Here is an 11,503-nt window from a genome sequence, read left to right as displayed (position 1 = left end):
AAATGTTTTTTCCATGTGCAGATCCTGTTTTTGGGCACCCCTGCAACTCCTCAACTTTTACAACACATTTATGGCACCTGTGTGCTCCCCAAGGGGAGGCCTGACTGGCTTCTGCAGAAGGGCAGCTACTCTGGGCACAGACACGTGGATGTGGTGAAGGTCTTGGCCAAGGGTCATGTTTGCACCTCTGGAAAAGGAGTTTCCACAGCTGTTCTTGACCCTGAGGTCTAAAAACTCCATTAGCCAACTGATTCTTATGACTGACAATCCTATTCAAGTTTAACAGTTTTTTTGGTCTGTATCTTAACATTATAAGTGGTGCTTTATTTGTCACACAGCTTTGTATGTTGTTTAGTGGGTTGTACCTTATACCACTGTAAACAAGGGTGTTGATGGTCAGTGTAAGTTTTCCTCTGTAGTGAGATGAGACAGGGATGACTATCATCTTAAGCCCTCCTTACACCAGAAGACTTTGGCAATATTTGGGAAAGATTCTTGAAAGATTGTAGTCTTTTAAGTAAAGTTTGAATGGGGGGCATTAGTTAAAATACTGCAATCTTTCAAGAATCTTTCCCAAATCTTGTCAAAGTCTTCTGATGTATGGGTAGCATTAGTTGCAACTCATCCAGATCAGTAAGTCAGGCAGTTGAGAGCTTGACAATTTGAACTTAGATGGAAAACTACCTTGGCCTTTAAAAAGGTAGCACTCATGATTGACTACCTGTTCAGAGTAGGATACATTTGAAAATGTTCACTGACAATGGATGCCTTTAGAAGATGGCATGATTACATTATTTTGGGCAGTTTTAAAGATTTACAGATTTGTATTTGTTTGCAAGCTAAATTGCCAACATTCTAATCCTAAAGCATCTAAACCAAAATGTAATATACAGTATGTTTGAAGTGGAACTTGACTTGTCACCCTGTCAGAATGACGGATCTGTAGGTGTCAGGGGTCAGTATCCCGGTATTTACTGTTACAACTGGTTGCACATGTGTATACTCTGTTTTATTCACACAGACCTTAAACAGGAGAATCTTAATTTTCATATTCCTCACAATGTAGTTTTTATGCACTACAACCATTAATGGTTCTGTTAACTATTAACAATACATGTAATTGATACTTTCCCCTTTTATTTTAATTCAATCATATAGCTGATTTCAAATAATTTCAGTGGGCATATACTGTTCATTTGGTATATGAAACTATTTGATCAATTGACTGATATTTAACAGACAGTTTTATCATTTAATGTAATCAGCACTCGCAACGGCAGAAATCAAACCCGGATCATCTGATTGCCTGTCAGTTACCTTACTGCTGCAGCTCTGCCATGCCCAAACAAAGTTATCCAAGTTTAATTGAAGGCCATCCAAAATGTAGGGTGATTTATAGTACAATTTTTGTGACTTTTACTTGTTTATAGAGTGATTGTACACTTTTAAGAGAAAAAAAGAAGTTTATGAACACATCAATTTGTGGCTTGTCATCAGTACATCCACAATTGTAATTTCCAATCTTTTAGCAGCATTGTTTATAAACTGGGGGACAGTCTTTTATGCAAATTAAAGAAATTAAACAGTGTATTGACTCTATCTACATTAATCTCGAAACCCAATAGCCCAAAGAGTGCTTTAATCATATTATTATATATTATTATAAGGATGAAGAAAAGAAATGCATTTCCATGTATAGCCTGCTCCATGTGTATTAACCGCATAGCTGAAAAAAATGTTGGCAAAATGAATGTATAAACCTCGGTTAATAGGCAGGAAGTTACGGTAACTGTTTACATGTCTTCTCATTAGCACATCAGCAGGGAGGACAACATTCCATGGTTCTGTCTGTAAACAAGATGCAGTTGCATGATAGATCCCAGATGCCCTGTGGTAACAGATGGCACCACGACTTGATGTCTGGCCTGGTGTCACAGGATGTCTAGACAGTTATCGTTGATGGAGGAAAAGGTTCCAAGATTCCATCTTCAGAAGTAAAAACATTCATTGTTGAGTGATTTATGGGTGAGAGAGAGAAACTCCTGCCTCTTCTTTTGTGCATGATCTGACAAGTTAACACATCTATTCACTCTACTTCCCAGCAGCTGTTTGGACATTTCTTTCTGTTTGGGGCGTGGCATTTGGACAGCATCCCTGTCTCCTCAACTCCTCAGCAGGTGAGTTGGGCACATGTAACCCCCCATTTTGTGAATCCGCTTGCCCACCACACACCCCACCCTCGACCCACACTGAGACAGGAAGTCAAGCAGACTTTAATGAGGTGTTTGAAGCAGATGTTTACAATAGGGATAGCACAGTACAGTGATGGTGTCTTAACATAAACAAACAATGAGAGGGTGGTGGTGGTGTGTGTGTGTGTGTGTTTGTGTGTGAGGGGGGCTCCGAGCCTCACGCTAATCCTCTAGGGGTGAAATCATAAATGGCCTTTGCACTCCCTGCCGGGTTATCAGAATGCTGGACAGCTCCATGGCTGAAATGATGATTTATCCTTTGAGTGTTTTCTGAAAGCCACCTTCCCGCTCAGAAGGAATTTTCCACAGGCGCACAACACAGTCCTTGTGCTTACCACTCTAAAAAGGAGACCACTGGATTTTTCTTAAAGTCATAAAAGTGGTGAAGGATTGTTAATCCTGTTTTTCCTCCCAAATTCTGTTCAAGACGGGCATGTGATTCAGAAATCCAGGTGTGTAGGCATTGGTCAGGTGACCAATGAAAAAAGGAGCCCAGAAGAGATTGAGGCTCTTAAAGGAAATGGATATAAATGTCTGTCTTCATTATAGGCCATGCATCACAGCCCATACTTTACTACTAGTTCCATTCCAGCTGATGAAAGGTAGACATTATTAGTTTGACCCCAGGTGAGTAAGAAGAAATGTGTTTTTGGTTGATGTAATTATGTAATATGGCTCTTTTGTAAAGGTAAGGACACTGGATTGTTGCTGCTTTATCTCAAAGACCGTCACTCTTTTTCACCATTCATGTATCCTTACAAAAGCATAACAGCCACTAGGCCGAAATATGGCTGTCTGTTCTTCCACATTCTACATTCTTCCACATGAACAAGATGATGGCACCACTGAACTGAATCAACTTTGTGGATAATATTAAAGTGAAAGTAAGGAGTTTAATCTAAAGCCTGCATTAGCTAAAAGGCAGTAGACTTAACTTGACCACCAATACCAGCTGTACAGTTAGCACAGATTGAAGCTAGCTGCAGATAGATTCTAGTGATGTCTTTAGTGTATTTAGTGATATGCTGTAAAACCTTTGGAAAACATGTTACTCATTCAGTGCACATACTGTAGGTGTGTGACTAGTGCTTCAACATATGTGATCAATTTTCCAGAATGTTGTACAAGACTGTAGTTAACGGTGTGCTGGCCTGACTTATTACGACTTTAACCATTGCCTTATGAAAGGCTTCTTTCTCTGACCACCATTCCCTGCACATGGTCATTATAGAAATGGCTGTGCTTATGAGTTTGGAATGCTAATGGATCTTAAAATACAATGTTTGTCCATTTTCAAATGTGCTTTCGGCAGTTATTTCAGTGTGTGGTGCTTCATGATTATGGTGATTATGATTAAAAGTGGGCTGGTTTTCAAACTGCCTATTGAATCTACCTGAGACACTGTGCATTGTGTATACCATGAGGGGACTAATCTGGTTTCACAATAATGGTAAGCAATTCGTTTCACAAGGCCTATAAATGAAACCCTCTTTGAATATAATTATTTTAGTTTCTTTTGTTTAATCTTTATTGTTTGAAGGAGAAAAAAATGTTTTATGGCAACTGGTCATTTACAAGTCTTAGATATGCATACATCCAATGCTACTGGTCTGTTGGAGTGGACATCTAAGAGAAATGTCGTTTTTCACCATCCATATGAGGCTGAATATTTTTACAATATTTGTTGTGTTTATTATTGATCCTTGTGTCAACATAATTAAGACTTAATGTCAAGGACTTATTCTGATTGTGAAACTACCCCTTCACAGGTTACAGTGGTGACCCAACAGCAGGTTGTTTTTTGCCCTGCCAGAATAAAGTGGGTGTGTGAATGGATTTTGCTTCATGAATTACAGGCTGTCTGGTATATGCATCAACCAGGTATATAATCAAGGAAATGAACAGGGTTTCTGGAACGTTGTTTATCCCACTGACACAATGCTGTTGTTCAATGGCAATGGCACAGGTTTTTGTTGAAGTCACCATGGAAACATGATCAGGGCATGCACAAACCCAGTTGAACTGTCTTTCTGAGCAACTCCTCTCCTCCAACACTTTCTTGTTTTTTTGTTTTTTTACAGTAGGCAAGCTACATATTAAATGTATGGAATTTCAGTTAAACATTATGTATTTCCCTGTATTCATCTGTGGGTAAGTGGCTCTGTAAGTACAGGCACTGGACTTTCTAATCACAGTACAGTGTAGACAAGCTCTGACAGTCCCTATTATGTCATAACGGTAAAGAACTCCCCAGGTGGAGAAAGGGACTTGTCTTAAAACCATATTTATGAGTCTATAAGCATGAGGGTGTGTTGCCTCTACCTTGAAGGTAATATCTTTGTGAGAATGTGCTTGTGTCCGCTTGTAATCCATGTGCACATGTGTACAAACTTTGTTCTATGACTGGGCAGAGTATCAATGTCACATTCATAGTTGCAAGCAAGAACAGGGAGGAGTGCATGTGCAGATTATGTAATGTCCAACTGTTTTATTCATTTAAATGTTCAAAAACAAGCTGCTCTTGCTTCCTTTGTTGAAATCCCCACCAATTTCTCTCTCTCTCTGTATGTTTCCCATGATGCTATTAGATAAAAATGTGATATATTACCTAAAATACCCACAATGGATCACTCCCTCTTTCTCTTTAAGCTGATTGAAAATCCAGCTGTATTTTTATCAGTCCAGTTAAATCACCGACTCTCTCTATCCTTTTGTGCCTGTTGGCATTTAACGTTTTCCTAGAGGCACACCTAGTCAAGCAAGGCAGAGCGAATTTGCAACAAATGTCCTGAAAAGTCATATTCACTACCAAAGAGAGAGGAATTCAGTCAATGATGCTGATCAATCAAAGGGTTTATTTAACTCATCAAAACACTTCATCAAATCTCATCATGTGTTAACATCACACCACCACTGCAACATGTGTGTGTGTGTGTGTGTGTGTGTGTGTTGTATCTTACTGTTGATGGCGTTGGTTGTCCCAGCTTGCGTGGACCACACTTAAAAACCACACCCTGATTAGTGCCAACCTGAATGAAATAAAAGCAGGACATAAGGACATAAACTACTTATAAATAAAAACATCACAAGAAGTTTTTATAAATTCTGATATCAGCATTCTCACCGGGTACTGCAGATGGAGATCAACCGGTAGCTAAATCTGGTACATATCATCTTTTCCCCCTATGGGATTAATGCATTTTGTACACGGCCCCTGTAAAAATAAACTTAATACACTAAACTAAATCATTCCTGATAAATATGTAGACTCTTACACCTCCTAATGTACAGTACAATGTGTCACAAATTAATTTTACCCGATCATTCCAGCTAGTATGACTTGCTGTCCTTGGGCCCTAACACTGCAGAAAGGAGCCTGACTTCAGAAAACAAACACACTGTGACCAACCACAAAAACTAATACATACAGTACAAACAACATTTAAAACCAAAATCCATAGACATAAGTCATGCACTTTAAAATAAATGATTTAAAACAGTCAATTTTATCAGTCGTCAACTACTAGTGATACTCCTCTCTCACATTCCTCCAGTAGCACTAGAATAATATTTGTGCATGCATGCGTGCATTTGTAAGGGCTCTTCTGCCCCGGGGGCTGAATTGATGGACTGTGAAATGGCCGAGCTGGAGTCTCTACAGAGGTGAATTCTCTGATGAGAACTGCAGTTGACCCTGGTGACCCAGACAGGATGCGCCGTCTGGACATTCGTAGTTGTACAGGAGCCCTTGTCTGCTCTAGAGATTCACAAAGCAAAGAAGCATGTCCAGACTGGATCACGCAGGATGCAGAACTGCACCCCCCTCCTCCACACACACACACCTGTGTTTGTATTGTGATGTTCTGCCATTTGTCTCTACCATGTGACAAAGACCCATGCTATAAAAACACATGTTTTTTTACTCATAAACAAACAGGCATGGTGCACAGATACTTATACTTAAACAGAGCTATACAAATCTGGTAAAGAAAAACTTACATGGTGAACACAACACTTACAACATTCACCTTATTTAGGAAACAAAACGTCCAAAGTTGACAGTTAAGCAGGAGAATGTATTTGTGCACTCAGTTATGATGAAATTGGGAGCTGTTAAAAGTAATGTGTTCTACACGTGAATCAATAGAGCAGTCGGTGGGACCATGCCATGCTCTGTGACACATGCTACAGTATGAACAACACAAAAAAGCCCTTTACAAAGCCAGAGCATGCATGTGGACTTATCATCACTGTTTTTAAAGTGCCCATGTCCATGAAACAGAGAGGATAAAGCTTCTAGAAGAGAGAATCATATCTTCTTGTTTGAAAGATGCAAATCTTTATATAACTTTTGGTTGTGTACTGTACAAAAAATGTGAAGCCATTTTATATTTACATTTGCCATATGGTCTAAACCACCACTTTTTTTTAAAATTCATCAAGTGACATTGCATTAACTTTTGATAAAACATTTGATGTATGTTTGCTGCATATCCATGGGTGTCCCCACAACAGCAAATACCCATCCTTATGACTGACTCTTCCGTTTCCAACTGGCTGCATTTTATGTGGTGAGAGACCAGGGCGGAGTATATCTAATATAAAACTGTGTGACCATGGTAGGACTGAGAACAGGGGAGAGTAGCTATAGGTAAAGTAGGGGCTAATGCATCTAGGGGGCTGAAAAACAAGATTTTGTGACAAACAACCTACATCTGTCCTCTGTGAAATACAGCTGCAGTTCCACTGATCTTGAGGAGTGTCTGCCTGGGTAGGATTACCACTTTGAAATCCTAAACACTTTGAGTCTAAAAAAGAACTGACCTAATGTGCACCTCACTGGCGTAGACTTGCAAACATACATTTTTGACCCTGATTATTTTGGACACCAAGAACCTTGACATCATACAGACAGGCCATCTTCTGTGACGCATCTGTGTCATGTAAACCATTTCCCTGAATAATTATTCTGTTTCCCAGAGGTTGAGGCAGAATAACTGAAGTGAAATGGCGATGCCTTGTCAATAAAATATGATGAATTTCATTGCATTGGTTTTATATGAATGCATGCAGAAGGGTACATACTCTCAGTTATCACAGTGTTGTATGAGGTAAAAAGCTAAGAGCAAAGAATTGCTATTGTTTGTGATGCTAAATGAGGGATTTTCCCCCAGAGTGTTCTTTTTATCATTTAGAGGTAAAAACAAATGTAAACCCTTTCTATGGATAGGGCTAATGGAGTAATTTCCTCAACACCCCGACATGTGAGCACTTCCTCATCTTTGTGTTAACACTGCCACCTAGTGAGTCCTACTGAGATGATATGGAGTGAAATACCTGTAGATATTGTGGTCAGATATCTCTCATCACTGTTAAGACCGGCCAAGTGTCTACTTGTTGAATGACAAAAGGATTCATATGTATCCAACAGCAATTTACATTAAGTCGACAGAATATAAATACCGAAAATATTTTTGCTGGTCGCTCTGCGGTGTACGCATAACGCACCGATGTAGCATCATGAGTCACGATGAAGATGGCACGATGTAAACAGGAGGGGGCGGGTTTGTTATGTTGTGTGTTCTGCCTATAGGGTGTCTCTTCGTCTGCCTCATCATTACAGCTCTCCTGGCATTGGTTACATAACGCGTCAGTTCTTTCGCGCTGTGCAGCGTTACATTGTAATTAGTGCGGCTGCGTTAAAGAAAGATTAATCTGTCATTGGTGAAAATGGCTCTAGGATGAAGTCCTGACGCACAGATGTAGCTACGCGAATCGATGAAAATACGATTCTACCAGTAGGCTAGGCCATTCATTTAAAGTCAACGAGGAGACAGGCAGGTGATGGTGCGAAATATATTCCGTGAAAATACCATATCGGATAAGCTTCTTGGTAAACCTGCCTGTTGTTTCGTCGCCCAGCACTGCAGAGGAGAATCACAACGGGTCAAGAGGACAGAGGCAACGGTAAGGCTATTTTGTTTTAGGCCTTGCATCGTCTATTTATTACGACAATGACACAGCGCTCTCGAGACGAGTGACATGGCCGCATCACCCATCATATTTTTAATATATCATTGTGTAGGCCACTACAATTTGTTTGTTCTCACATAGTAGGCTAAGCCATATTGCTTAGTCTGTATTATGCGTTATGTCCGAGCGCATTATTAGCTATGTAACACCAAAGCTCCCCAATGCCCTTGAAAATGTTGTTAATGTCGCGGTGGCTACCAACTGCGCAATATTCTCTTCATCTGTCTTCAGCTGAATCAACCGTTGGTTTAGGACAGTGTGCGCCTAGATGACTACACATCCACCACCTCGGTAGCCTGGACCAAGATATCATTGCATCCTTTCTTTCTGCCCACGCACCTCGCGTTATCACTCGGCCAGCACCATGGGTAACCAAGGCATGGAGGATCTGATCCCCCTGGTCAACAAACTCCAAGATGCATTCAGTAGCATCGGCCAGAGCTGCAACCTCGACCTGCCACAAATTGCCGTGGTCGGAGGGCAGAGCGCCGGAAAGAGCTCTGTACTGGAGAACTTCGTGGGAAAGTAAGGACCAATTAAGCACACCGACGATTACACATGATTTTTCAATGTATGACAGCGAAGTGACTGGTCTAGGTTGGTAATCCGAAGGCTAGCAGAGCCACAGCCACTTGCGTGTGAATCTGCCCTCGGGCCCTTTCAATTAATCCAATAGAAACGGTTCTCTCTGAACTGTCTCCTTGCTAAGTCGCGAGAGCACACACAGGCTGCTCTTTTCCGAGTTTCCTACAACGGCTTATTTTTAACCCGGTCCTACACTGCATGAATATGTCAAGGGAGTTGGTATATGGGTTACACCGCCATCGTCGTAGCTTCATTAGCAGTTCCCCTGTGCATTATCAGCAGGGTCTCTGATGGCGTCACGGTCAAATAAGATCAAGAAAAGACTGCTGCGTGAAAGGCTGCCGCTGTTTAGATTTAATTCCAAATTAAACACATCTAAACAGCCACATGGTTTTACTGTTTTGACCTTCCTGTGAAGTATAATGTAGCCTGTCATTTAATGCGCCGGTCAGTAGCTTGTCATTAATTAAAAACCAAAAACGTTTAATGAAATGTTTACTTGAAACTGCTAATAAGACCACTAAAGTCCATTAGCCTATGTTTGTGGTCTGTGTATTGTTATGAGGCTTGCGGTCGGGTTTAGAGACGTAGGCTATTAACGTCTCCCTAAGCCCCATCAGTCACTAGTTGTCCACATGCTGTGCTATGGCATTTCTCACGGCGCTTACCTGTGGTCTCCCGTCCCCTCAGTCTATAGGAGGCAATGCAATCAATAGAGTGCTGACTGAATGAGATACTCATGGACACCCCTGCCCTCTAAGCACGCCAACTGTCTTATAATCACGGAGTAGGCATGAAAAAAGACATGAATAGGCACGGATAAAGACGTGTTATGGTCTACACCTTACATTAAAATGATTTGTTCATTAAATAATGGATAGAAAGATATGTAGTGACATTTTGCCCAAACATGGGACAATTCAATTGTATCTTTAGTGTCATTTTCTGATTAGATGAATAAATAGCTCTAAATTGTTTCAGTTGATTTACCCAGCCATGAATAAATATAGCAATCTTATCTAGCTTATATCAGTGCTGCTGACCTTGAATGTTTAGCCTTTAATATAATCTATCATCTAAATTGTTGTTTTTACTCACTACCCGAGGGACTTCCTGCCCCGTGGCTCTGGGATTGTCACTCGCCGACCCCTGGTTCTCCAGCTCATCAGTGCCACCACAGGTACACACACTGGGCACAACAACCCAACTCTGATTAACTAAATCACGTTTTAGTTTAATTTAGTTTTTTAGTTTAGTGTATCTAGCAGCAAAACACACCCTCTCTTTTGGTTCATTTCATTCTCTGTCTCTCTGCCACACTGTCTCACTTACACACACACACACACACACACACGTTTCATAACATTAGTATTGCCCATATCATATTACTGAATACTAAATTCTATGATTTCCTTGTATGTGCAGAATATGCAGAATTTCTCCACTGCAAAGGAAAAAAGTTCACAGATTTTGATGAGGTGCGTCAGGAGATCGAGAACGAGACAGACCGTGTGACGGGAGCCAACAAGGGCATCTCGCCGGTCCCCATTAATTTGCGGGTGTACTCCCCTCATGGTAAGGATCTCTCCTCTCAGGTTTACCTGTCATGTGCATGTAATACACAGCTTGTTACGCATGCAAAAACATCATGACCAACATCGCTAATGCTAACGTGCTTCTCCCTCTTCCCCAGTGCTCAACCTGACTCTGATTGACTTGCCCGGCATCACAAAGGTGCCGGTGGGGGACCAGCCTGCAGACATCGAGCAGCAGATCAGGGAAATGCTCATGCAGTTCATCACCAAAGAGAGCTGCCTCATCCTGGCCGTCACACCTGCCAACACTGACCTGGCCAACTCAGATGCCCTCAAGCTGTCCAAAGATGTCGACCCCCAGGGTGAGGAGCCAATTTGCCCCATCAGTGGGAGATAAATGTATTCTTGGCCAAAGACCTGTACTATACCTTTAGATCACACAGCCTGCTCTAGTCATACAGTGTTGCATGTGGTAAATTTTTGACTATGTTTATATGGACATTAATATTTCAACTATTGACCTTATTCAGAATAAGACAATACTGTGATTATGGGGTTTATAAACGTTGTTGATAGAATATTCCATTCATATTTCTGTTTACATGTAGCATAACATATTCTGATTATTACTAGCAAAGTTGGTTGATTCTGTAGACATTTCTGCACTGAAAATTCGAATAGGATGATATTATGAAATGAAGCATACATACGTACGTAGGCAACACACCTCAGTAATGCGACTAAGATCAGAAAACTTTACATGTCTGAATTTGATTATCGCTTGTTCTAACTATGACCTTATTTGGGTTAAGGCAATCAGAAAATGTTGTTTGCATGGCAGCGTCTTATTCGGAAGATTGTTTTAATTGGATTAATATCGGAATATGAATGTCCATGTAAATATAGTCATTGAGAAAGGCTACTGTACTGTACTGTAAACTGATTTAGTGCTGAGAAGCCCAATTGAGAATTACTCTTGTAGATGATAGGGATTGAGTGTTTGCATTTTGTATATAGCCAGTAGGACAGTAGGTTGTGTTTGGTTTGTGATGTCAACACATGGCTGGGTGTGGAGTGTGCAGCATCATTTTGTTCTCA

At 40.8% G+C, this 11,503-nt stretch overlaps 1 protein-coding gene across 3 annotated transcripts in view; it reads left to right on the top strand.

Moving 5' to 3' along the window:
- Window positions 1–7,881: 7,881 nt before the first annotated feature.
- The window catches only part of dnm3b (dynamin 3b), a 20,276-nt gene continuing 16,654 nt past the window's right edge, over window positions 7,882–11,503 (top strand). For 2 of the 3 annotated variants that reach the window (XM_048242468.1, XM_048242476.1), the window contains exons 1-5: window positions 7,883–8,219; window positions 8,517–8,810; window positions 9,977–10,050; window positions 10,296–10,445; window positions 10,564–10,767. In XM_048242468.1, the coding sequence (XP_048098425.1) occupies window positions 8,650–8,810; window positions 9,977–10,050; window positions 10,296–10,445; window positions 10,564–10,767 (589 nt within the window). In that variant the 5' untranslated portion in view covers window positions 7,883–8,219; window positions 8,517–8,649. Of the gene's footprint in view, window positions 8,220–8,516; window positions 8,811–9,976; window positions 10,051–10,295; window positions 10,446–10,563; window positions 10,768–11,503 lie in introns of all 3 variants that reach the window. The other variant, XM_048242460.1, reaches the window with a different exon arrangement.

Source organism: Alosa alosa, chromosome 1 (genome assembly GCF_017589495.1).
Source record: "Alosa alosa isolate M-15738 ecotype Scorff River chromosome 1, AALO_Geno_1.1, whole genome shotgun sequence".
Lineage (NCBI taxonomy): Eukaryota > Metazoa > Chordata > Actinopteri > Clupeiformes > Clupeidae > Alosa > Alosa alosa.
Note: the sequence above shows the minus strand (reverse complement) of the source record. Positions and strands in the feature narration are given on the sequence as shown.